At 48.7% G+C, this 27,629-nt stretch overlaps 1 protein-coding gene across 1 annotated transcript in view; it reads left to right on the top strand.

Moving 5' to 3' along the window:
• Nuak1 (NUAK family kinase 1) overlaps positions 1–27,629 on the top strand; it is a 70,565-nt gene that overhangs the window by 5,862 nt on the left and 37,074 nt on the right. Inside the window, exon 2 of the mRNA XM_059245289.1 lies at positions 25,374–25,494. Coding sequence (XP_059101272.1) covers positions 25,374–25,494 — 121 coding nt within the window. The remainder of the gene's footprint in view (positions 1–25,373; positions 25,495–27,629) is intronic.

Consider the following 27,629-nt stretch of genomic DNA (forward strand, 5'->3'; position numbering starts at 1 on the left):
ATGACCTCAGAAAGCGTTGGAATTTGCTGGCAGCAGAAGACATGGCTGGTAGCGAGTGACCAAAAGCAGAAAGTCTGCAAGCAGGCAGACGTGCCCTGCACACACCCCTGTGCTGTTCTAGTCTCTACCAGCCAAGGAGAGGGGAGGCCAAGTATCGCTGAAGCTGTCCCTGCATCTGGGTTTCAGAAGCCGGGGACCTGGGGACATCACAGGGATGGGTGATGTCAGATTTATGCTAGGGTATAGTGGGATGCAAGATTGATCAGGTAGATGGAGGCTGGGATAGTTGGTAATAGTAGCAGTTAATACTTCTCTAGTGTTGGTGGGGGGTGCCAGGTACATACTAACGGCCTGAACTTCCCTAACCATCTTATCGTCCCGTTTTTCAGAAGGAGCTGAGGCCTAGTGAGGTTATCCAGCTTCTACAGGGTCACATTCAGCAGCAAGGCCAGTGTTTGCCCCAGAGACTCTTGGAAGTCAGCAGAGCTGGATGCAGGTCATAGAGGGGTTCTGTGCTTGGGGGTTTGGGGTGCTGGCCTGGAGCAGGGAGGGTTTCCTAAGAGTTGAGGTGTGAAAAGATTAAGAGTTGGAAGCACCTTGGGAGAGAGATGGGCCAGGGATGGCAAGGTGTTGTTTCTTGGACCCAAAGCACATGTTAATGACTCAGACCAACCAAGGAGCTCTTCACCTGGACACACACTGCATTCTTTGTTCCCCAAAGAGCCTGGTCCTGAATGCCTGGGGGTGAGGCTGGGGGCCTTCCATGGTGAAAAAATTCACTTTCTTAGCCTGTAGTGAAAAAGCACCCACAGTGTGCCAGGATTTCTTGATCTCCTTCCTCTTAGGATGTGGCAGGAGATAAGCAGGTCAGCTGAGGCTCCTTGTGTGTGTTACACCCTGTCTAACCGCCTTGAACCCATCTCACACGGCCGCCCACCAGAGATGTCTCACTGAGGGCCAAGCATGAAATAGGCCCCCAACCAAGACTTGCAGGGTGGAGCTGAGATGAATAAATCTAGCTAGGGAATAGCGGAGAGGTGTAGCAACTGAAGCTTAGCCTCCCTGACCCCGAGGAACATTTACATTAGTTGGCAAGGAAACACAAGACGGTAGATGAATGGATGAGCAGAGCCATGTCTGCACAGACAGGCAGACCCTTCCCTGTACGAATTCCTTTGCTGTTACATTTGCTCATGCATTCGTCAGGGAAAGCCGTAGATCCAGGGCTTGTCGGGTTCCTGGCTGTGGCTTCCTGTCCTCAGTGGCTCCAGAGTCAGACAGCAGAAATCTCATTCATCTTTCCCACATGAAAGTCTTGGAGCATCTGTAAGTTATGATTTGTGAAGTATCCACTTTAAAGCAGCATGCATTTATCACTGTGAGGGTCCAGACGACACTGGCAAGTGTCACTTTGAGAAGATCCCAGGCCCCAGGAGGGGAGGGGCTGGGCCAGATGACCCACCCGTGAGTGGAGTCTGGTGAAATTGATAAAATTCCCTGGAAACAGCCCAGGAGCAGCCAGATGTTGGCTTCATGGCGAGATTCTTCAGTAAGCTTTTAACTGTATGTAAAAACTTAGGCTGGGCAATTTCACTCCTAGGTCTACCCAGGAGAAATATAAACACATGTCCTCATAGAAACGTGTTCACAAAGACTTGGAACAGCTAAGTGCAAGGCGCATAGATGTTCACCTCCCTATGAGTGGCTGCATGAAATATGGCGTGTTCACTTTACTTGGAATATTCTTGTGATCCTTTGCATAATTTTATTTATTGAGAACTTGTGGAATGTTATTCAGCAGTGAAAATAAACAACGGGCTCCATACGTGCTGTAGCACCGAGCCACCTTGAAGACGGGACGCTAAGTGGAAGAAGCCTTTTGTGAGAGACCACCACGCAGCATGTGATTCTATGTCTGTGAAATGTCCCACCTCAGCCAGACCGTGGAGACCGGAAGATTAGCAATTGTTCAGTGCTGATGGTAGAGTTGGCAGTAAGTGGGAAGTGGCTCCTAACCCGTGTTTATTTTGGGGGCCATGGAAATATTTTACAGTTGTGATGATGATTGTACAACTCTGAGAACAGACTAAAACCCCCTGACTTGTATGTACTTTAAAGTGAGTGAACTGAAGGACATGTGGATCATATTTCAAGAAAACTGTTATTTGAAAAATGTGGGACTTTGGGACAGGGAGTGGTGATGACCAGGAAGGCCATGGTCTGTCTGTCAGCCCTCCAAGATGTCAAACCTGCAGTCCCACGAGACTCCCATTTTGTGTAAGAAGTGGAAGGTGGCGCCCTGCTTGCCTTGGGACACACATGCACACACATAGACACACACACACAGGCACACACATCTTGGAGATAGACTCTCTGCATCCATATCTCATCCCAGTCCTTGACAGCAAGGTGACCTTGGGTAGGTTACTCTATTTTAGCTTCTGCTTCTCTCTCTCTTATCAGGAGGCTATGATGGATCTTATCTGGTGGCTTGTTGAGAAGATTCAATGAGATGATGTAGCTAAGTCTACTGCCTGGTGTGGTAACCGCCATCCATGTGGCCAGGGTCATTGCTAGTCTCAAAGACGTCCTCTGTTCACTTGTCTGGCCTTGTGCCCACAGGGCATGCACGTCCTGCTTGGCAAACCCAGGTGGTAGCTGTAGCTTTTCTCTGCTCTTCCCAGCTGGCATGCTGCCCTGCTCTGGCTGACACAGGACTCATGTACCTTTCTTCCTTCCCACTTAGCAGTCACCTAGAGTGTTTCACGTGTGCTGAAAATAGGCCCAACACTGTGGGGACATTTCAGAGGAGACTGTCGTGTCTCATGCTATCGAGATACCTAGAAATTAGAGTATAGCAAGTAATTCATCTGAAATAACCAGAGTATAAAATCAAGGGGTTGTGTAAGAAATGCCAGCAGTGTAGTGGACAGACCGAGGGCCACATCCCACTTGCTTCTCAGTAACTGCAGGCTCCCGGGAGAGCTGCATGTTTTCACAGTTAGCAAAAGCATCTCCCAGTACCGTATTACTTAGAATCAACATTAGAAGTAGGATTTGGAAGCTTCTGATGCAGAACCTGCTGCACGTAGGGCCTTAGACACATTAGCTAGTAATTTTATTACTGATAAGGTCTGGATTGATGTTTTCTGTCAAAAGTGGGTTGAGCTGGGTATGGTGCTGCACACCTCTGGGTACTGTGGAGAACCCGAGGGCCTTGGCTTGGCTCTCTCTGTTAAAATCCTCCTTAGGGTTCACAGGGACTCAGTTCTGTCTTTACATTTGCCATGGCCATCAAGATTCCTTCCTTGTTCCTCTGTCCCAGCTCAGCTTTGGTTTCCTCCCAGCATGGAGGTTGGATTTTTGTGTGTGCAGCCCCTCATGTCCATCAGCCACTAGGGAAGATCCAGGCTCTGTCTCACTGGTGTTGTGTGCATGGTAGGTACTCTGAATGAATGAATGAATGAATGAATGAATGGGTACTCTGAATGAATGAATGGACAACTGCCACAGGAAGTGTATCAACATCCTGAGAAGGGAAAGTCCCGGAAGGCCAGAGGCAGCAGGAAGTTCCCCTGGGGGCTTTGTTACCGCTCTCCTCACCACGGTGCACAGACTGGACCAGCCTGGACTGCAGCATGGATCTCCATTATGTTTCTGTGTGGCTAGGGAGAGGAGGGGGCGGAACCATCCACAGCCTGCTTCCTCAGCATCTGCTCCTCACTCCTGGGGAACTCTGCACCTTCCTTGCCTGGGCCGCTCCTTGTCCATCAGGCTTTTTCCGGAGGCTCCAGCACTCTGCCTCCCGTCTGAGCAGCCCTCAGAGTGCACAGGCTCTACATGCAGAAGGCATCTTGGAGGTTTCCAAAACACTCTCCCCAGGATGTAAATTAAACACTTTAGGAACTGTAAACTGGCTGGACAGTGGAGTTAGTGCGTGTCTGGAAAAAATGCCATCATGATCTGCCCTTTCAGCGCGAGAAAAGAATTCCACTCCATTTACTTTCATTAGTGACACTGAGAGTTCTATCAGGAAGGCACTGAGAGGAAGCTGTGGTGGATTTTATTAGCTCCTTTTCTTGACTCAGTGGCGCAACTTCCATCCCTTTGGATGGCAGTTTAGAAAAGAACTTAGTGCCTTCAGTGATCCTCCTTCCCAACCTGCCTGTGCCAACCAGGCTTTGACCAATAGTGGGACTCAAGGACCACAGGGACCTTTAAAAACTGTTTTTTAAATATTTATTATTTTTTAAATTTTATGCATGTGGGTGTTCCCATGCATGTATGTCTGTGTACCATGTGGGTGCAGTGCCAGAAGATGCCAGAAGAGGGCGTTGAATCCCCTGGAACTAGTGTTACAGATACTTCTGAGCCTTCCTGTGGGTGATGAGAACCAAACCTGGCTTCTCTGTGCCCCGGCTCCCACAGAGGCCTTTGACTGCAGCAAGCTAGTGTGTGTCCTTACCGGCTGTCATTGTGCTGTGCCTTGGGACCAGCTTGGTCCCAGTCTTCTCAGGGTGTTGACAGGAAGGCAGATGGTCTCATTTGTGAACAAGAAATGCTCTTTGTAACCTGCAGAGGGTTAGGATGCACTTCCTTCACCTGTGTGGTGGGAATAGCCATGAAAGTCAAGGAGTTCTGAGGGAGAGCTGCTGGCTGGTGGTGTTCTTGGGGGATGCTGTCAGGGAATGGAAGATAAGGTCCCAGTGGCCTCCACACCTTGGCAGCCAGCACACAGTTTATCGCACGTAGTGGGCGCCCCAGTGCTCAGAGACTTCGCTTCACCTGTAAACTGAGGGGTGGAGACAGAATGACCTCTAGTCCCTACTGCTCTTGGGAGGAGAAACAGCTCTAGGATTTCATGGTTGTGATTGGTGAAGTGTAGACTTCATGACCTATGGCTGGACAGGAGCTCTGCTTGATGGGGGACGGAAAAGTAGTTCAGTTCTCAGGGCTTCCTGTGAGAAGCTTCTCTGTGTCTCTCCACCCTGCCTCTGCTTCTGCCTCACAGCGGTCCCGGCTTTCTTAGGTCTAGAGTGAGATCTGGAGAATGTCTGTCCTTCACTCCCTCAGTGTGACGAGATGGCAGTAGTAAGGCTCACCTCTGATGATGTAAGATTTCATGACGGAACGTTTGCTGAGAATCGTGCCCAACTCGGAAGCATGAACTGTGATTATTTGGGGTTTAGAGGGAGCATGCTCATATTCTGCTAAGGTGCCTGGAAAGAATGTCTCTCTTGTTTGCATTCTTAGAGTTCAAGGGGGTCTTTGGTTTGAGCTAGTGAGACTAGAGGCTGGTGGTTGTGCTACCCTTGGCTTTGCGTTTGGATAGGTAGACACTGTTCTCCAGGGGCTTGGCCAGTGATTTGGGGTGGGGCACATTTAGTGTTCCAGGAGAGCTTGGCTCCTTGGTTTCCGGAGGCACAACAGGAAAGGAGGTGAGATGCCCAGGGCCGAGGGAGCCATCATCTCTCCGGGACAAAGGATGTTTCTGGCCATCCTGAAGACTCCACTAATGGATTTGCTGCTGTTTCACCCTTTGAGGTGAATGGATGGCATCAGTCACTGCTGCCCGTTTCTGGCTGGTCAGGCCCTGTGCCAAGTGCCTGACCAGCATGTATCGGTGACTAAGGGGGTCCAGCCCCTTGATAGTCCCTTCCCAGGGTCTGGGAAGAATCTACAACCAGCTGATAATTAATCTTTGAAGAAAAGAAATTAATCTATGTACACAAAATTCCTTAGTCCATACACTTTATTATTCTGTCAATTTTCTCTCTACAAGCTTATACTCTGCTCTCATTTTTAGCTCCTTTCTTGCCTGATTTCTCTCTACATTTATCTGCTGTCCCCTCCAGATTCTATCTTAATTCCTTCATCTGGTTCTGTCCCTTCTAGGTTCTCATCCATCTAGTTCTTTGCCTTGTCAGCTCCTCTCCCATCTCAGCTCCTCTCTCATCTGTTTCTTCCTCATCTTGTTCTTCCCCATCTGGCTCTTCCTCAGCTTCCATCTCATTCCTCTAGTGCTCTCTTCTAGCCCTTCAATCTAGTTCTTCCCCATCTCAGTTTGTTCCTCTCAAATTCAAACCCATCTAGTTCTTCCATTCTCTTTTCTCTTCTCCATCCTCCACTCTCCACGTTCTACCTAAGTCTCCCCGGAATCCAGTTCTATCAAGCCCCTGGCCGAGCAAGGTCACCAGGCCTGAATTCTACAGGGTCATAAAGGCAGGTAAGAATTTTTCCTCTGGCAGTGACCACCAGGCTTTCTTTAACAGTCCAAAATGGGAGTGGTAAAAGAGAAGGTCAACTGAGTGCTAATGACTGATTAGCATATCACTGTTAGTCCTTGAAAGTGGCTAAGGGGGATATCTGATTCCAGAGAAAGCCTTTCCTGAGGCTGTTCTCCAGATACCTGGAATGTGTACGTCCCCAGAGTGATCAGTCCACACTGTTAGCCTTTCTTAGGGAAAAGTCAATTTGGAAAACTATGAAGGCACACATGATTTTCATAACAAAATACAGCTGATATATAACAAGCCAAATAACACCAAAAACTCCTTGGAGTTTGGCTTCCTCTGGAGGAAATCCTTGATCCCTCCAGGTAGTGACTTTGCCATAACCAGCTGAGTTCTTGTGATATATTCCTGCGGCCCGCAGCAAGCATGACCACACCCTCAGAAGGATCCCGAGAGAGGTGTTGCCACTGTCCCCGCTTGGCCACAAAGGGAGCCGAGATCCAGGGAACACCAGTTAATGACTAGGATGTGGGGGAGAGAAGCAGCCCGTGTCCCTCTGAGCTCTAAATGTTGAGCTGCTGCTGCTGCTTCCGGAGAAGGACCGGAAGTGTTTGTCATTTTTTCTGTGGCGAGTCTGCCGTAGGTAACAGGTTAAAAGACATTAGTTAAAATGTTTGTGGAGCCCTTTTGTGTCCCTCTAATGGGTACTGGGAAGGAGTAAGTGGGGAGCTGGATAGGCCCCAAATAGTTCACCCTTGATTCTAGAATGTGTACCTAACCCTTGCCATTCCTAGATCTGCGTCTTTATGCTCCATCCCGATTTCTCCTTGCTAGTCCATTTAAGAAGACAGATTCCCTCCCCCACTTTGTTTTTAATTTAATCTCTCTGAATCTCATGATTCCCTCCCCCCACTTTGTTTTTAATTTAATCGCTCTGAGTCTCATCATTTCCTGTGAAGTATCCCTTGTGCATCCTTGGCTTCTTTAGTGGTGGTGAAAACAGATGCTTGCAGGGGGCCTCTGAGCAGCAAGATTCCTCCTGTGCTTCTTATAGCCTTGGAGTAAATAAATGGTCTTCAGCTCCTGGGTGGTGGGCAGAAGAGGCTAAAGGCAGTTGGTATGTCTGGGGAGTTCGGAGCCCAGCACAATGTGCTCGCCCTAAGTGAAGCACTCACTCTGGGTGGACACTCCCACGTTGAGTCTTAGGAATAGAGATGGAGTACTAGTATTGGAGAATGCACTCAGGGCTGAGCAGGCAAGCTGGGGAGGGTGTTCTGGAGAGGAGAGGAACTGAGTAGACATCTCATTGAGTGATAGCCATTTTTTGAATGTGTAGACAGGTCCAGGGCAGAGGGAGGAATTCTGCAGGGCAGGAAACCTTATTGAGCTACAAGCCTGTGCCAGGCACACAAACTGCCTTTCTCTTTCCCTCCCTCCCTCTCTCCTTCCCCCCTCCCTTCCTCTCTCCTTCCCCCTTCCCATCCCTCCCTCCCTCCCTTTCTCTCTCCCTCCCTCTCTCCTTCCCCCTTCCCATCCCTCCCTCCCTCCCTCCCTCCCTCCCTCCCTCCCTCCCTCTCTCCTTCCCCCTTCCCATCCCTCCCTCCCTCCCTCCCTCCCTCCCTCCCTCCCTCCCATCCTTTCCTCCCTCCTATCGTTTCCTCCCTCCCTCCCTCCCTCTCTCCTTCCCCCTTCCCATCCCTCCCTCCCTCTCTCCTTCCCCCTCCCTCCCTCCCTCCCTCCCTCCCTCCCTCTCTCCCTCCCTTCCTTCTTTCTTCGTTTCCTTTGAGTATATGTGTGGCAGGGGGCGGTTGCTTGTGAAGGCTTGGGTCCCTCTCTGCCACTGAGCAGCATCCCCAGCCCTTGGTTTACCTGATCTGGCTTTCTTGCCTTTGAACCTGTGTGATTATGATAGTCATCTTGCAGACAAGGATGTGGAGACTTAGAGGGAGTGACCAATGACTTTCCCAAATCAGATCTGGAACTCTAAGTTGAAGCCATCATGAGTTGGGGGGGGGGGTACTGGCTGCATTTGTGAAGGACCTGCAGTGTCTACAGTGGTACAATGATGATGGAATGGACGGATGGACGGGTTTCTGCTCCCGTGGGGTTTCTGCTTCCGAGGGGTTTCTGCTTCCGAGGGGTTTCTGCTTCTGAGGGGTTTCTGCTTCCGAGGGGTTTCTGCTTCCGAGGGGTTTCTGCTTCCGTGGGGGTTTCTGCTCCCGTGGGGCTTACTGTCTAGCCCTTTTCACAGGCTGCATGTTGTGGGTCTTTATCTTGTTCGCATATTACATCAAAGCAGCAAGAGCCAGAGTGTCCTCTGCTGGTCCTCCTCCACCGTAAGACACACCCCACTGCACAGGGCCCCTCAGCGCCTCGTTTTCTGTTGTTTTTGTGTGGCTGAGAAATACGGGTGACCCGAGTGCATGCGTGATTGCAGTATCTGTTTTGCTAGTGAAATCTCAAAGCCAGGCCTGGTGGCGCTGACCTATAATCCCAGCCATTTGAGAGACTGAGAGGCAGGAGGATTGTAAATTCAAGGCCTACCCGGGCAATTCAGGGAGACCTTTGTCTCAAAATAAAAAGTATAAGAAAAGGCTAGGGTTGCAGCTCAGTGGTAGATCACGTGCCTAGCATGTGCAAAGCCCAGCGTTCAATCCCCAGCACTGGGGGGGAAAATCCCAGGATATAAATGTTCTGGAGTTAAGTGAAGCCTCAGAAGAAAAGAATTAGGCTGTGCAAGCCCCATTTTCCAGGAAAATGCTATTTTCGAAAGTTTTAAAAAGTTACTTTTATTTATTTTGAAAACCACTGTTTTTATAAATCAAGATGTAGCAGAAAAAACTGGGGTTTGTTGCCACTGCTACAAAGGAGGAGGGGGTTAGGCAGGACTTCTTAATGCTTCATCTGGTGATGCCACTTGCAAACCACAAATGAAACAAAACAAAAACACAATAAAAAAAAACCTTCCCTCTTGCTTCAATTAGAAAAAGCAATTGTTTCTTAAAACAGCTCACGAAGGAAAAAATATAACAAATATTTAGCATTTCTCTGGGGACAGCGCCGTCTGACATTCCTTTCAGCCCCATGATGAGCTCTAATTTTATGAAATGTTTGGATCGGCCACCAGTTTTCTGGAGGAATTTAAGAGACTTGTATTTGTGCTTATGCGTAACGTGAAGAAATCTCCTAAAATCTGCCCAGTGTCCTGGACCCCATGGGATGTGCTTGCCAAGGACAAAGTGGCCACCAGTGGAGTGATGGGGGAGAGAGATCCCTGTCAGCTTGGGCTGACAGTGGCGTGTGCTCAGCTTCAGTCCTGGAGCCGGGCTGGCCTGCCTGCCACTTCCAGCTGGTCCTGGGCTATGGAAACTCCAGCTGAGCACAGTGCCTCGCACCCGAGTCTGTCCAGCGTTCTCTGAGCCCAGGAACGTTAGGGCATCCGGTAATTGGGTGAGACGCACTGGACAGCATGTGGTGCTCTGGACGCCCCCTGCTCACAGTGTGTGCTGCCTGTCTTTTTTCCTCTCGTTTTTATCTCTCATCTGCCCCAGACCAGCACTTTCAAATAGGGACACCTGTGGTTATTAAAATTAATGACCATGAAATTAAATGAAAGGTTCAGTTTCTTGATTGCACAAGCTGCATTTTAAGTGGCTAGTAGTCCTGTGTGCTTGGAGTCTTCCATTGGCTAGTGCACGGCAGATCAATTCCACCGACCCAGGAAGTTCTGTCTGGCAGAATTTAATGCTCTCTATATGCTGAGTTTAATGAGGTAGGGACAGGTGCACCTCCTCCCCACAGCTCCTGGTCCTGCCTCACAAGCACTTCTTCCAGGGATTTGCTGTACTCCCCACCCCCCATGTCTAGATGAGAGCCTGGGAAACAGCATATACTTAATGAGCTTTAAGATGAATGAGAAAATGTCTGTGTCATCATTGTTTGGTATATGCATGAACCTTCCAAAAAATGAAACACTTCCAGGGTTGCCACTGACTGGAGTTACCTGGTACTTTTGATCATGTCCTGTGTGTCAGGCACCATGCCAGCCTCTGGGGATGCAGGGATGAGGCTCCTCTAGTTAGGGTGCTTATGTAATCCAATGATTTTAAATTCGGAGGGACAAGCCAGACTACAGGGTGCAGCTGTGACCGTTCATAGCCTGTCTTTGACACCCCCACTCCCCACCCCTGCCGCCAAGAGTCTGGTGAGCAGGATTGGGGTAGTCTCTGGGACATGAGGAGCATCTGCAAGTTAACCAGCATGCTCCGGGGAATGAAAGGAAGGGAACCCACCACAGTTGGCACTTCAAGTAACAGCTTTGGACGGACGGTACAGTGTTGTCTGGGGACACACCACACTGGTTTCTGCTGTCTGTTTTATGACACACAATGCATGCAGAGACCTTTGGTTCTTGTCTTGGGGTAGAAGCTTGTGATCTCTTTTCTTGTTACCCTTCTATAATGTGATAATAGCAACAACTACATGAGGGCCATCGCGTGTCAGCGACATCCCAATCGTGTGAAACCACTGATCTGCATTCATCCTCACGACCTGAAGAGATGCACCCCATCGTCACTCCTATTGGACAAATGGACAAGCTGAGGGCAGGAAAGTGATGCTCTTGTTCACACTTACAAGGCTTGTAAGTGGATCTGAATCCTGAACCGCTGTGATACCGCCACTCACAGCCTCTGTACTTACGCAAACTCTCCAGAATGCCCGATGGGCCTCTTTTCCAGTTGCTTAAAGACAAGTTCAGGTGCATTTAGGAAGGTCGTTTAGAGAAGTAACTCATGTGAACATAGGTCACTACAATGTCCACTTCTGGATCGCTGTCTATGCCGACATCTCTGTAACTAAAGAGCATAATTAATTCATCCAGAGAATATTCCTGTAGGCCTACTGTGTGCCAGCCCTGTTTAGTGCACAAGGCATATAACTTATACGTAGCTTGATAAAGACTGCCTGAGCAAATGTGACCCCAGGTCATTGTGCCCTGCTGGAGTGGAGAGCACCAGCTGTGTATAAGCTTGGGGTCACAGAGGCCCTGGGGTCTGCACTCCTGAAGATGTCCCCATCTAGGCCTGGTCACACCGGGGCCTCGCTCCTAGCAGAGTGAGCCTCCCATATCTTTGCTCCTGTATGTTTTCTCCATAGGGACCTGGTTGTCCAACCCATCTCACAGGGCCTGGGCCGGGACCTTTTGCCCTGTTGCATCATAGGCTTGCCCGTAACTCGGCAGCTGGCTTGTTTTCTTTCTAGGCCCCAGTTGTAGTGACCTTTGCCTGTCTGTTTATTTCAGGGAAATAATTCCATCCGGCAAGTATCGATTCCCTGGGGGCTGCAGAGGCATGTCTGGAGGGACTTCTTTTAGTGGGGTGGCCTGAAATGGCCTCTCCAAAGAGGTGACAGCTGCTTCCTTTCCCTCAGCTCCTTCTCACATTGCCCTCTGACATCTCCTTCTGAGGCTTAGCGTTTGAAGTCTTATGGTAATGTTTTTAGACATATGTCTGCATAGCTCTGTTTGTTAGCAACATTGATAAGAATAACCATGAGCATGCTTGGAACGTATACAGCGCTGTATGTATGTGGGTCTGTATGTATGGGCATTTCCCATAGCTTAGCTCACTGTACTTTGCTTGTTCTTAGTAGTGCCGGAGGTAAACCTAAGTCTAAAATCGGCTTTTTAGCCTTACAAGGGGGGAGTTATGATTGTGCAACAGTTTCCTGGCCTTAGAGAGTGCTGTGTTTCATGATATAGAGAGTGCAGCGTTGGAGGCCATTGACCTGGCTGGGAGGGGACCGGGCATAAGTGAATGAGGAAAGCAGCTTTGCAGCCCCTGAACATTCAGCTTGCCCGGACTGCAGACAAGGAAATGCAGGACCGGGCGAATCGCATGTTTAATGTGGAAATAGTAATGAGTTATAACAGTCTGGATGCAGATGTGTTTTCCAGTGGACAAAGCCTACTTGTAGATGAACCAGTTCTCTTAAAAGTTGTAGGCATTAAGGAAATCAGCAGTGTCTTTGGCTCACCCTAAGTGTTCCCCAGCAGTGCTCAGGAATCTTCATGTCTGCTATGTACAGCGTGTCTGTCTTCTCCATCAACTTTTATTCCTCTTTTTGTGACCTGTTTGAAGGATGAAAGTCTCCTTTTCCCATAGCAAAAGAAATGACCTGCTCAAATACTGAATGTTCATGAGACAGAGGAGTTAGAGATTAACATTAATTGACATATCTCCAAAAGCTTTATGTGTATCTTTGTTTGTGTGTGCATGCATATATGCAGGTGTGTGTATGTGTGTGTGTGTGAGAGTGTGTGTGTGTGTGTGTGTGTGTACATGGAGGCCTTCCTGTGCGAGTTTGAGTCTGTATGTGTGAGTGCAGGTACCTAAAGAGGCCGAGGCGTTCAGTCCCCTGGAGCTGGAGTTTCAGGTGGTCGTGAGCTGCCTGATAGAGATGCTGGAATCAAACTGTGGGTCCTCTGCAAAAGCAGTCTGTGCTCTGAGCCACTGGGTCATCTTTCCAGCCCCCTCCTCCTTATTTTTTGAGACGGTGTCTCTTGCTGAACCTAAAATTCATGGATTAGGCTAGGCTGCCTCAGCAGCAGCCCTGGGATCCTCCTGTCTCCACCTCCACAGTCCTGGGGCTACAGACCCAAGCCACAGTGCCCAGCTTTTTATGTGGGTGCTGGGGGTCTGAACTCATGTCTTTGCGCTTGTGTGGCAAGTACTTCATGTCCCCATCCCTGTAGTTGCCACGTCTTAATTCTGTCAGTGGCTCTTTCTGAGTCCATGTGTCCAGCTTCTCTATTGTTCGCTGTGACTAAACTTTTTGAAATTACATTAACATGAACACTCTGCATGGGTGTCTGCAGGGGCCCAGTGCATGGATTCTGGGGCATTTCTTTGGGTGGCTTTTCTGGGGGTCATGGTCCATTCTTGTATCGGTTGTGAGAGTGAATCTAATGAAGGCTGTGTTTTTGAATCACTGGATGAGCCAACGGTGGGGAGCAGGGGAGCTCCTGGGGTCATCACTTGGTTGGCATGTGGCTGAGCTGGGTGTCATGACTCAAGGTCATGAGCATTTCCTATTTTCTACCTGTTACTTGTGTCTTAGATTGTGGGTTAAGGGGTAAGTGATTTGGGAATAAAGAAGCCATGCCTGTTTGGAAAATTGAAACCAGAAAAAAATAGTCCTTCCCTTAGTTCAATCATCTATGTTGCTCAAGTGACAGAATTTTGGACAGCTATTGTAAGGGGATAAGAAACAGCATTTGGCCTCTTTAGCAGGCCAGACCAGTGTCTGTTGGAGCATCAGTCTTAGGTTAACTCTGAGATCTACTCAGAAACAGACTTGAAAGAGACTTGCATTATTATCTGTACATAGCTTACGTTTTATGACCTGCTTAGAGCCTAGCTCTTGGGAAGGGTTGTCTTATTTACTTCTTCATCTTCAGTACAGATGGGGTGCTCACATCAGAGACAGGCTGGCTTCAGATGTCTGCTCCAGAATGTTTCAGCTGAACTGTAGGAGTCCATTAAACAAATGTAAGAGTTTGAGGGAAGAGGAGAGCTATGCCTCAGACCAAATGTTTTACATGGAGAACATCTGGGGAACATTGGTATTTGTGTGTATGGTACATCAGAAAGCAGCTTGGTGGGGCTCTGCTGGGATGTCTCTGGCCCTGGTGGCTGGGTTTGACAGTTCTGCTGGGAGGGCCTGGTTGTTAGGAAGGGCTGCCATGAAGGCACTGCTCTGGGATGAGTGTCTGTAGCTACACACTCTGAAGTGTGCTGGTTAGCTCATCTCCCAGATCGCCACCACTCATCAACAGTTTGACAGCTAAGCGATCTATCCCCTGAGCCCCAGTCTCCTAGTGAGATACATTCCTACTTTTTACCAGTTGTTCCTAACTGTACCATCAGTTCCCTACCCTCCCTCAGGCTTCGGTTATGTTCCCTGAGAAAGCATAATAATGTTGTTGCAAGACTTTAATGAGCGAGAGGCTGAGAGATTTAACAGAATGGTACCCAAGGCTAGGCATCCACTAAGAGCTTGATAACTGGTAATTATCGTGATCACTGTTAGCAATTACTGTGAGTCACCCTGAACCTTCCAGAGTGTGTTCCCTTCTCATCTCTATTGGGAAGATGGGAAGTTCACGGTCAAGTGATTTGGGAGCAACTAGGGATTCAACACCTCAGAGCCATGTAATAGAAGACTCAGTGGCAGGTGGCTGAGGTTTGGGCTGGTGGAATGAGGTGACCCACTATAGTTTTGTCTGTTTTAACCTGTCTTTTACAATTCTTAGAGTACATCTTAGCAGCAAGTCTTTGTATGGACTGTGCGTTGGGAACTTGCTCCATCCTGGATGTGCTATGATTTGGTTTGGATTTGCTGTAGAGGTGGCTTCAGTGTGAATAGAGTTTATGAATATTGGTGATGGAGGTGATGGGAGGGGACCCAGGTGTCCAACACAGGACCATGTCTCCAGATCGATGCAGAGTCCTTGGCGGGAAAGTTAGCCAAGATAGACTGTGGGAGGGTCCTGGCAGAGGAAATGACAGGCACAGACCTCCAGGGAGACATGATCACACTCTCTCAATCCAGGCCATTCCCAGAGTCCCTAGGACGATCACAGATCCCTTTCTCAATTTTCTCATGGGTGGGAAACCAAGGATGTAACACCGGCTAAGTCTCCACTGAGTGGGGCTTCAGGAAACGCCAGCCCAAGAGGAGTACACTCCATGGGGGTTCACGTTGTCATTGCTTGGGACTGTTTGTAGCCAGAAGGGTGTTGCCACAAGCATCCTTGGTTAGGCCTGTGGAGCGCTAATTAGGGAGCTGAGAAGCCTGAAGATCTGTAAGGGGTGTGAGCTGGGATCAGCCTATTCATTCCCAATAGTGAGCAGTAAGGGCGTCTCTTTGCAAGGACAAAGGTGCTGATGAGGCCAGAGGGTGAGGCTGAGGTGACAGATGGAAGCCTGTGACATCTTCACTCCCACTATATTATGGCCTTGCACACCATAACTATTATTCATAACTTTTCCTAATAGCAGGAGTTCTATCAGGATAAAAATAACTTCTGACAAATCTTTCCTTATCAGTAAGATCATCCATGATAAAGATCGAAAATAAAGTCCTATTGGGAGGAATGGCTTTGTGTCCCTGGAAGCCTTTATCCGTCATGTCCTCCACCAGGGTCCCCACATTTTAGCATCTGTAGCTAACTTGCTCAGCTGGCTCATTCCTCTGCATCCACACCAAGACGTGGCCATGCTCTGCTGTAGCTCCGTGGCACACAGGTCCCCTTTGCCGGCCCTCTGCGTCTGCCTGTTGTATGTCACCATCTTATGACTCTAACGACTTGGTTCCGATCCCCAGCCGAGGTGAACGCAGTAGACTGATCTCCTTTCTTGGTGGAAATGAACTCAGTCTCTTAGGTCTTCCACGTCCTTGGCTGTTTCCAGTGTTGGTGATTCAGCTGCAGTGTGAAGTTAATATTTAGAAGCATTTGCAGTGAGTGAAGCTAGGATGGGACCCCCAGCCCCAGGACACGTGTCTGATAGCAGGCCAGGCCTCAGAAACTGGAGCAAGGTTTGCACCCAACGTCACCTGACACCAGGAGGCTGAAGTCCTGCACCAGACTGGGAAACAACTTCCTTTTTGCCAGTGTGCTTAGACAGGCCCGCCATTTTCTTTCTTAATTTGTTAATCATGCAAGAGTTCTGCCAGAGGAGCCTGCCTCACATGTAAATGTTAACCAGCCTTTGTGCGCCAGTTTCTATGCCAGGACTTCCTGCTCAGACTGTTAGTCTCTCTCTTGTTAAGTTTGGGAGCCTTGGCTTATCTTTTAACTACCTCGGGACCTAGTTTCCTCATTCGTGGAGTAGGGAGGTGGGCATGGACCATCCTACCATCCTTACAGGTCTGATGTCTACTTACGATGCCATGGTTACGCCTCACATTCTCCCTGCTCCATCCTCTAAAGCCTGATGTGATTCCTGTACTGGCTTCCTGAGGTTAGACCTGAGGTCAGCCTCATTGTCAGATGGGGACACAGAGCATGTGACTTGCTTATCCTAGAACCTCTCTAGCAAGCTCGTGAAGGTACTGACGGGCCTGAGCACTGGTGCTGCCGTTTGGCGGTCCCGGCTGGAACTTTATTGGGTTCAGAAGTTCATAAATACAAGTTGTCCAGCCTTGGCTTACTGAAACCCTGCTGTAAACGGCAGCAAGGGACCAGAGATTGGGATGGATGTCTTCCAGTTTACAGGCTCACCCAACCTCAGGCTCACCCAAACTCAGGCTCACCCAATCTCAGGCTCACCCAACCTCAGGCTCACCCAACCTCAGGCTCACCCAACCTCAGGCTCACCCAACCTCAGGCTCACCCAACCTCAGGCTCACCCAACCTCAGGCTCACCCAACCTCAGGCTCACCCAACCTCAGGCTCACCCAACCTCAGGCTCACCCAACCTCAGGCTCACCCAACCTCAGGCTCACCCAATCTCAGGCTCACCCAACCTCAGGCTCACCCAACCTCAGGCTCACCCAACCTCAGGCTCACCCAACCTCAGGCTCATCCCTTCTACCTCTTCTCAGGACAGTTGTCACTTGGGAGAAAACCAGCTACACTTCATGGGCTGGGGACATGGATTAGTAAGTATGAAAGTCTTTGCTGTGCAAGCTTGAGAAACTGAGTTTGGATCCTATGAAAGGCTGGGTGGGTATGATGGTCCACCTGTGTTCCCAACACACAGCAGGCAGAGACCAGGTCTTCAGAATAAGCAAACTAGACCAGCCAATGCCACGGACTCTGGGTTCAAGTGAGAGACCCTGCCTCAATCTGTATAATGGAGAGTGACCGAGAAGGACAATGGCAACCTGGCCTCCACATGTATGTGCATACACATATACAGGTATCCACTCCATGTGGCCTGCCCCCCATAAGCGTGCATACACACCACACACATGCACTAAAAATAAATCAGTTGCACTGCAGAATTGTGCTCTGGTGTGTGCTCTGGCTTTCAGAAATGTGCACAGCTAAAAATAAAGAGCAGTTGGTGATTCTAGGCACGGCCCCCAGCCTTGCGTTTGGAGTGCTTTTGTGGATCCGACAATGACAGAGTTAGCATCTCTGATGTCACCAGCAGGTTTTCAATGCCTCAGGCCATGTGCAGACCGTGAAGACACCCACCCACCTCGGCTTCTGTGGCCTTGCGTCATCCACAGGCTCACTTTGAGCCAGGACAAGTGAACTGTTTCTTGGCAGCAAAGTTTCCATATGCTGGGGGTAAATTATCCGGGCCACTGGCTTCCTGCAGGAAGCAGCTCACTTTTAATCGTCCTCTGTATACATGGGCAGCTCATTACCTCTGTCGGTCATTTAATGTATAATGTGACTTATGTCATGGATAAGCTACAGAATAGTAAGAGCCAGCAGGGTCAGTGATACCTCAGAATATAGTAAATCACCTGAGATATAAAGTCTTTGGTGTAGTGGATTCCAGGTCAGCCATGGCGACCTTGTCTCAAAAACAAGGATCCCCCCAAAACCCCTCCAAAAAACCAAAACAAAACCCTGTGGTACTGGGTCTCCCCCAGCCCCACCTCCACTCCTGAGTTTTATCATTGCTTTCCACTCACCCAGCTGGGTCGTCCACTGCCCACCCCTTGACAGCCACTGGTTCAGAGAACCTGCCCACCCTTCTTGGCCAACCCATTACTCGCTGTTGGCATGATCACCCGACACTGCCTTTCCACGTGATTTCTTTTCACCCCTCTTGGTTCTTGCCAGGTCAGCCATGATCACTAACTTGTGTTTGTAAACCTCGACATAATACAAGGAGTGTAAATCTGCACTGAGATGTCTTGGCCCTCAGTTCCCCCTGTTGCAACATTGATACTGCACTCTGGGCATACTTGGCACAGTCCTTGCAGGGGGGAGGGTGGATAGGATGGGCACAGGAGAGTGAGGACTGACTGAGCAGATGAAGATGTCCTCAATCAATGCTCTGAGCTGGCCCAGGCCAGAAAGAGAGCAAACCTTTGCTGTTTAAAATCTGGAGCTAGAACACGTTGTTTCTCGTAGTAGAAGAAAAATTGAAATCATCTGGGGAATCGTTGTTTCTGATGGGAGTTATAGATAATACAGGGTCAAGACAGGTTGTTGAGGACTGTAGTTTCCAGAACTTCTTGCAGTGGTGGGCTGCCTTAGGGCACACACATACAATTCTTGGCTTCTCCCCACCCCTTGCTTGCAAAAACACCCATGTTGGAACGTGAATAAACAGGCCAGGGAGGAAGGCAGAGGAGCCACCTGCCCTCAGGCAGAGCTGGCGCAGGCCCTACGTGGCCTGTTGAAGCCTGGCAGCTTGCTGCTCGGCACGGAGCAGAGGGTCACTGAATTGATTAGGGTTTGGGTTGCAACATAGGCTTCTGGGTGGCATTATCATGATCCAGGCAAAGACTTTCTGAATAAAGGCCCTCTGGTGGTTTGGAACTCTTGGGTGTGTGTGGCCCATATGGAGCACACAGGGCTTTGCCCTAAAGTCTGTCCTGCTCTGAGAGTTCCAGACACTGGCTGTGCCGTGGGGCTGCTGCTCCCCTGCTGTGGACTCCTACCCCTTGGTAAGAAGAGAAGACCATGCATACCAGGCTGCCTCTGACACAGTGTCCTGCAGCTCCTTTGGTGGCACGTGGGACTGGAACGTGGCAGGTGTGAGATCACACCTTGTAAATGGCAGAGGGGCTGCCAGCTGGCCCTGCTGGGATTAGATGCACTCTGGTTCTGAGTGGTGTTTATGACAGGCCTCTTCCTGTGAGGCTCACTCCCCCAGGCTTCTTTCCTTCAGAGGCCTCAGTCCAAAGCCCTTCACCATCATTTCCGAGGAGACCTGTTTTACCGGCCTTTGGAGACGAAGGGATTCTTCAACACGGTCATTTGCCATGTCAGTGTTCTGTTTTTTTTTTTTTTTTTTTTTAAGTTTTCTTTTGTTTCAGTGTTTTGAGAAAGGGTCTCACTGTATAGCCCTGGCTGGCCTGGAACTCACTAACTCACTATGTAGATCCTCCTGCCTCTGCCTCTGGAGTGCTGGGATTAAAGGCATGTACCAGTATACCCGGCCCTTACTCGTGTTCATCCTACCTGTATCCACAGCGTCTGGAGTCAATAGTCTCCAGGCTCAGTGTCTGGCTATCAAATGTTGTATTTAGGACCAAATGAAATAAGATCTATGGATGTCAGTTATTGCTCTCACTAGGAACACCATCAGAAGTTTGACCTGGTGGCAAAGGTCAGTATCCTAGCCACCCAGGAGGCTGAGGCAAGCAGACCACAAGTTTAAGGTCTGTTTGAGCTATAGGCCTATTTGCAGGCCAGTCTGGGCAACTCAGGGAGACCCTGTATCTAAATGAATAAATAAATACAATAGGGTGGGGCGTGCAGCTCAAGAGTGCTTACCTAGTATGCACAAGGCCTCGGGTTGCACCTGCAGTATTGCAAAAAAGAAAAAAAATAACGTCAGTTATTGCAAATGTTGTTATGTCAGGACTAAAGACAGGCAGTCATAACTGGCTCCTGAAAATGAGGTCCCTTGAATAGCATGACTGCATCACCGAGCAGCTTGCCACAAACCTGGAATCCCGGGCCGTACCCACTACTTCTAGATGTAGAATTTATGTCTTGTTGGAGAGGTGCTGTTTTAGAATGTTCTCTGCTGGCCAGTATTGGGCAGTGCATAAGTGACCATTCCTTTGAGGAGACTGGGGACCGAAGAGGCCTGCCACTACCTTGGTTAGAGCAGTGCCTCCCTCATGCCCAGAGCAGCGTCTGCTGTACACTGGCATGCTTTCCATGGCCTCTCTGGAAATGCATTTAAATTTCAGCCTGTGTTTGCCACTGTGTAAGGATGGAGGGGCATGGGGACTTGTGGGGCCCGGCCTACTTTATGACTTGCTGTGGCTAACGACCTCTTGGGCGTGGCTCAGGTCTGCATCCCTGCATCCTTCAGCCAGGCCTGGTCTATGAACACTACCAGTGAACAGATGTTCAGGGTCTTTCACCCCATTTAAGTGAGCAAGCAGAGCTGTGAGGTCTGGGACTGCCCAGAGCCACCCGCCAGGAGAAAGCCTGTGCAAACTTGTCACTGGGCTCACGCTTGTCACTGGAGCAGCCACCTTGGAAGAGGATGCCCCGCAGGCTGCACAGCAGGTGGTTTGTGGAGACTAATCAATGAAAGAAAATCTGCCAACCCCAAAGAGAAGACTGGGCCTGTTATATTTAACAAGAGATGGGAATTGGCTGGGCTGCAGTGTGCCTGTGACAGCAAGCAGTCGGCACAGAGCAGAATTGAGAGCCCCATCCACGGCCAAGCCTGCTGCTACTGCATAAGGTTTCTACATTAAACTATAGGTGGCCTTATTTAAAAGCAGACTGTTTTATACGTCGCATAGTGCTGTCTAGACTGGGGAACATTTATGGATGTGGCTGCAGTGTGTCAGACACACACATACCTGAGCCCCTTGCCCCAAACTCTCCCTCTGCCTTGTGCTGCAAAGAAGTGGATTTGGGGTGGGGGAAAATGTAGATGTAACCAACCTTCTTATTAAATAAGAAACACAGAACCAATGCAAAGAAGAAAGCCAAGAGGTCAGAGCTAAGAGCTAAAACCTTACCCTTCCTCCTGCAGTGGTCCTACCTCTCAGAACTCACTACCCCTGTGTTAATGTCTTTATATAGTGTTCCTGTTCTGCCTTCTCATTGGTTGTAAACCCAACCACATGACTGCCTCGTCACGGCCTGTCTGTATAGGCCTCCAGGTTTTCCTTGCTTGGTATTGAGATTAAAGGCATGTGTGTCCAATAATGGCTGTATCCCTGAACACACAGAGACTTACCCAGCTCTGCATACCAAGTGCTGGGATTACAAGTATACGCCACCACTGCCCTGCTTTCCTATGGCTTGCTAATAGCTCTGACCCCCGGGCAACTTTATTTATTAACATACAAATAACATTTTAATACAAATAAAATATCACCATAGGAAGATGTGTGATTTAAGACATCTGATCATCAACCCTAAGCCCTCTGCTTCTCTCCATGATCCTTTGTAGACATGCAAGTTGAAAAACTGGAAAAAGGGGGCCTTCCTCTGTAATGCCACACATGGCTGCGTAGATGGTTTGGCCACAAGAGGAGTGACATGATTTTTGTTGTAATTTTTTCTCATTGTTGGTGCATCTCCACCACTCCTTGCCTTGAGGACATGATGGACGTGTCCTCCTACATGTGTGGCATAGTCAGGGACAGGTGCTCAAAAAGAATGAACAGTCACAGATGATGAAGCCTGAGGTCACAATGACATTGCATTCCTTGTTTAGCTGGTGGGCATTTGCAAGAAGGAAATCGGGGTGACCCTCGGGTTGCTTTATGGGTTCAGGCTGTTTGCCTTCCTGTCTGTCTGAATCTAAGGACGCAGGTACCAGCTGTACTAACAATGCTTTCAGCTATCTTGAGCTTACCATCTTAGGTGACATTCTATTCCAAGACCAGGATGGTGCTGTCCAGTCTTGTCTTCACTTTGGGGAAAACAAACATGGTCTCCACATGTAAGACCTCCACTTGCTGTGTCTTGAGGAACCATGGGGAATTCAAGTTTGCTTTGAGGGAGAAAGGAAGGGTCTGCTCATGGGACACTGACTCTGAGTAAAAGTGACTGACATTTACTGAGCAGTTACCTGGTCCAAGCATGTCTTAAACACACCCCACATGCAGTGTTTATAGGGCCCATGAAACAGATTCTGTTAGCTCCTCACAAATGGATGAGCACACCGGGGTATGGAGAGGATACATAACCTGCTCAAGGCCACACAGCTAGAGGATGGTTTTAGCCAGGGTACTGAACCATGTTTCTAGCGTTTACCCCATATCTGCACACTGGCTCAGTTTACCTTTACCTTCTTGAGGCAGAAACCCATTTAGGGGCTGTGGTTCTGGGTCTCCATTCTCTACACCTTTAAAAAAGGAACTTTTGGCTGTCTGGGTCCTACACAAACAAGCCTAATGTGCAACAAACAAGAAAAGAAAGAAGACTCAGTTGTTAGCTAACGTCCTAAGGACGATGGAGTGGGACGGGTATAGACTAGGGCAAGCAATGTGGCTGTGCCAGTTGGAGGAGGGGGCATGAAGTAGAAGCCGCCATGAGAAGGATGTCAAGACCCACAGCACACAGAGCTCTTCACAGTGTCTGCCTTCTGTGTTAGATGCTCACTGGACGCTGATTCTTAAGATGGCTGTGACAGTTTTCTTGGTTTGCCATGAACTGGCTGCTTCCACAGTGGAACCCGGCGTCTGCCTGGCAGTTGCACTACATTCAGTGGCTTCTGGCTTTTGTGTCCCCGCAATTCCCACCACCCCATTCGAAATGGGAGCAGAAATGGGCCCCTGGCATTTTCAGTGGAAGATGTGCTGCAGTCGCAATGGAGCTTTTGTTGGAGGGACAGTAGTCACCCTGGTTATTAGCGGTGTGGAGCCTTGGAGTTTCTGCGCACTGAGTGGGGCTTGATCAGAATGTGGACACTTTCCTTTCATGCCCAGCTGGAAGCATTGGCTTGGCAGTGGCACCCTGAGACCCTTGGCCTGCCGCTGGACTCCTGCAGGGAGTGGACAGAGGGCTCATTTTCTTATGTATTAGAATGTCCTCTCTTCTCTGACCCTGGATGATGAAGGCATGTATTGCTGTTGTGATTTGACAATGCGGCTTCCTTGAGGCCAAGCTCAGCTTGCTGCACATCCAGAGGGGTGGTTTCTGTCCTTGGCCCATCTTTAGTTTTTGAAGGAATGTAGAAGTTGGTTCAGCAGCCACCCACATCCTCCAGGGCCTGTGTGTGTTCACTGTCTGCTTCATCCAGGAATCAGCGCCCAGGATATAGGCCTCATTCAGCCGAAATAAAGCTTTCCAGTCATGGTTTTCCTTCTGACGTAAGCAGAGGCGGCTTTTCCTGCTGCACACTGAATGGACCTCTCATGAGGGGCCTGAGCAGCGCTGAGTCTGGCACTGTGGTTACAAGAGGCCTTGAAGTTGGAAGTTCGTTCATCTTCCTGAAGTTTTCTTTAACCAGCCCCCACGGTCCACCCAGCATGGCGGGGGATGCCTCCTTGGATCCCCAGCTGTGCGTCCTGTGTGTTATACTTGTGCCCTTCTTGATTACCCAGGGAGACAGGATGTCAGGGAGACCAGAGATCATCTTTATGTGCGAGCATGGGCAGCATCATTTAGTGTGTGTGCCTCCCCCCTTTAAATAAAGAGTTTTGTTCATTTATTTAGTATGTGGGTGTGCATACATGTGTGTGTACATGTGTGCGTGCATGTGTGTGAGTGTGTGCGCGTGTGTACTCATGTGTATCACAGTGCATGTGTGATGGTCAGAGACAACTTTACCTTTCAGGCGATGCTTTCCCCCACCCACCTTGTTTTCTGAGGTAGTGTCTTGTTTGTCCTGCTGCACTGTGTGCTCCAGGCGAGCTGGCTGCCACCAACCTTTCCGAGGGTGATTCCCCCTGCATTCACTCCCTTGTCACCACAGGAGTGCTGGGCTGACAGACAGGAGCCACTGTATTTGGCCTGCTCCGCTCCTTTCCTCCCTCTCTCCCTTCCTTTCAAAATGTGGGTTACAGGAATCGAACTCCTGTCTCCAGGCCTTGCTGTAAAGCGCTTTTAACTGCTGCTGCATCTCACAGGTCCCGATTCCTTCTCTTTTGCCCCCATCGCCACTTTTTAGTCTAGGGTCTACTGCCCCTCCCATGCTGTTCTCGCCTTTTCTCCTTTCTCTCTTCGCTTTTTCTTTCTACCTGATGCCCGCCTGTGCTGAATGTCTGTTCGGGTCTGTCATGTGCCCAGCATGGGGGTCAAGGACCGGAGACACAGCAGAGGTAAGCTCCCCAGCTGGGAAGGTACAGGGCTGTAGAAGTGCACATCCTGGAGAGGGATAGTGTAAGGAGAAATACAAGGGGCAGCTGTGCCAGCTCAACCAGCTTCCAGGAGGCTAGCACATAGCAAGGCCAGTAACAATGGCTCCCAATCCCTGATGGGTCTCAGGTAGAAGTGCTTTCATGAACGTACGTTTCTATTTATAGTTGGTGGGAGCTGGGTGGGGCAGGAGTTGCAGGTGTGGCTCCATTCCTGTTGTAGTGGGCTGGCGGCCACCCTGTGATGTCACCCGTGGTAGTCAACGCGTGGTTAGTTGTGGACTGCTTCTCACGTGGACTTGTTCTTTTGCAGATAACACCATGCCTTATAACCCAGAGGGATGGGCTAACTGCCTTCCACCTAGGAAAGGATGGAGGCCAGGGGAGAGCGCATTTGGGGAGCTAAGCAGGCTTACATGTGGCAGTGGGTTGGGTGGAAGGCTCCCTGTTTTTGTCCATTGCTGACTTGTTTGCGCACAGACAGATCCGTTGGCAAAAGTGCTTTTCCTCATTAGACGCTTGTTACTGTCAGATGTCCTTTCACATGTTTGCGTGGCCTGTGTGCTGGCCCCGGCACAGACACTGGCAGGGAGCTTCTGGGATTGACAGGGGCTGGGCGCAGAGATAAGCTGTCATGCCCTTTGCTTTGTCCTGTTCCTTTATAATCGAACTTGCCTGGGAAGGGAGGAGGATGCAGGAAGGATTTGAAGCCTAAGGAGATGTGTGAGCGCAGCCTGGGTTGGAGTCTTCAGAACGAGGGGCTGGAGGGTGCTCTGGGATTGGCCACCCAGTGATTTTTCCTTGTTTTTAAGTCATCATTACAGCTTCACAGTGAATCAAATGCTTAGATTTCCCCTCCAGTGATTGGCTTGCAAAGCTGCCTCACCTTTGACCCCTCCTTTACCCCCAAAGGATCAAGACTCCTAGAATAAATGAATCTTGCCTGGTTAAACAGCCACTACCTAATGAAGAAGACCCAAAGCCCAGGCTGTTACACATGAAAGGCCTGACAGGGGTTGCTGGGGAGCTCTGTTGTGGAGGTTGTCAATTTGGCCAACAAGCAACATCTGTATTTATTTTCCACCCCACCTCCCCCACCCCCAACAATGGCTGATTTGCGTCTGTTTAGTTCTCTGAGTAACATTTCATTTCCTGACTTTATAGGTTGCTATAAAATCCATCCGTAAGGACAAAATTAAGGATGAACTAGACATGGTTCACATCAGACGAGAAATTGAGATCATGTCATCCCTCAACCATCCTCATATCATCAGTATTTATGAAGGTCAGTAATTCCTCTCCCCTTTACTTCTGTGTTAGTTACCATTTCACATACCACAGCGGCCTTGCCAAGACTTTGAGGTAATTGCCCTTCTGGGCAGGAGCCAAATATTTTGCTTCATGATATAAAAATAGCCAAGCATTATCTCTTACTTGGTTACCTTGAATGCAGCTAGATACATGTGGGGCAGCTCATCTGAGTCATGAGCATCTCTGCCTGCGTCTTCTTTCCTCTTCCCAGTTCCTTCACTTTGGCTGTTGCTAAGTAACCTGTCTTATTGAAAGCCAGTGTGCTGGAAAAAAAAAAAAAAAAGCTGCTTGCTTAGTGACCAGTAGCAGTGGGTACGTTGTCAGCGTCATCGGCATTCCTCAAACTGATGCCACTTCGGATGAAGAGGTCCTCCAGGTCATTCTCTGTGAGTTGGAAATAAATTCAGAGGGCTGAAGAGTCGGGGAGAAAAAAGGCCTTGGAGGCTTCCCAAGGGGAGTCCAGCCTGTAGCTGGTGTTTATAAAGCGCAGGGCAGGGAAAGCTTGTAAAATGCTGAGCTTCGCCTTAGCTTTGGGCCTTTACAGGAGGAAACAGAATGTCTAAACCTCCCACAGCCAGTAATTCTTCATATTCTGTAAAGACATTACACACGCCGTGACTGTTCATTACAGCAGAGATTGAAAAACAAACCTCAAAGTCAAGAACAGTTTCTCTTCTCACTCACAGTTTGACAAATAATTCTTACTTAATTAAAAAAAACACCTCATTTCTCTCTTTATGTGCGGTTTTTATTCAGGGATAGTTTATACCTCTCTGGTTGCTCTTTTGCTGGCTTTTTATCATTTTATATCATGCATCTCTGTGTCAAATAAAGACTTCCCATAAAGACATTTTACAAGGCTTTATAATATTTCATTTAGGGGCATACCATAATTTATTGAGTCTAATTTCTTTTGCCAAATATTACTGTTACTCCAGATTTCTAGTTGTTACAAACAGGGTTTATGGACCTCCATTTATGTATTCATTTTGATTATTTTCTTATGAAAAATTACTGCTTTTAAACTTATTGAGTCCAGTGTTTCCCCATATATATAAATATATGTAAATAAAATGTATTTTATTTTAAGATATATTTTAAATATATTTGTATTTGTATAAATACAAATATGTATTTATGTATATTTTTTTGTCTCACTATGTAGCCTTAGCTTGTCTGTAGCTCATAGAAATCCTCCTGCCTCTGCCTCCTGAAGGCTGGGATTAAAGACCTCCCCACAATGTTTTTAAATATGTGGTTAAGTCAGAAAAATTAACTTCTTTTAAAAAATGAACTTTCTTTTCATTTCTGGCCCATAAAAATGTCTCAGGTAAAGAAAGTAAGATGGCATCACCAGATTTTTAGTTCTCCTTCATCTGTCTCCTTCATCTTTTTTCCCTGTTACTTCTCATCGAGAAGTCAACATTGGTAATACCATTTCTGCTTTTTTCAATCTCAGGGGCTGTTTGTTTGTTTGATCTCCTCTAGGATTGAGTTTAAAAATGTGTAATTTTAATTTTAAATTATATGACTATTATTTGTGTGGGTAGATGATGTATGTGAAAGCCATGCCCAAGGAGGTTAGATCCCCTGGAGCTGGAGTTACAGGAGATTGTGAGCCGCCTGACATGGTGGCTGGGGCAGACTCGGGTCCTCCGGAAGAGCAGTGTGCTTTCTTACCCCCTGAACATTGGAAGAGCAGTGTGCTTTCTTACTCTCTGAACCATCGGAAGGGCAGTGTGCTTTCTTACCCCCTGAACCATCTCTAACAGTCTGGGGATGGGATTTTTTTTAAATGGAAATTTTCACTTATTCAATTACGTATTGATTTTACAAACGCCTCTTCCGTGGTGCTTGAAGTACAATGTCTGGTCAGCAGCCTTAGAAGATGAGAAGACATGAGTCTCAGGTCCTGGTCTGGGACCACAGAATGGGAAAGTCTCGGGCCAGGCCAGGCCAGGCCAGGCTAGGCAGTTTGGCAAGCTTCGGTTATGCACTGGGTTAAGTGGACTACATATGTAGCATGGATAAGACTTGCATCATAAGCAAGGAACTACAAAGCAACATAGACAAAGTATTATGTGGGGACTGGGGTGCAGCTCAGTGGTG

Source organism: Peromyscus eremicus, chromosome 18, assembly GCF_949786415.1.
Source record: "Peromyscus eremicus chromosome 18, PerEre_H2_v1, whole genome shotgun sequence".
In the NCBI taxonomy this organism is placed as follows: Eukaryota; Metazoa; Chordata; class Mammalia; order Rodentia; family Cricetidae; genus Peromyscus; species Peromyscus eremicus.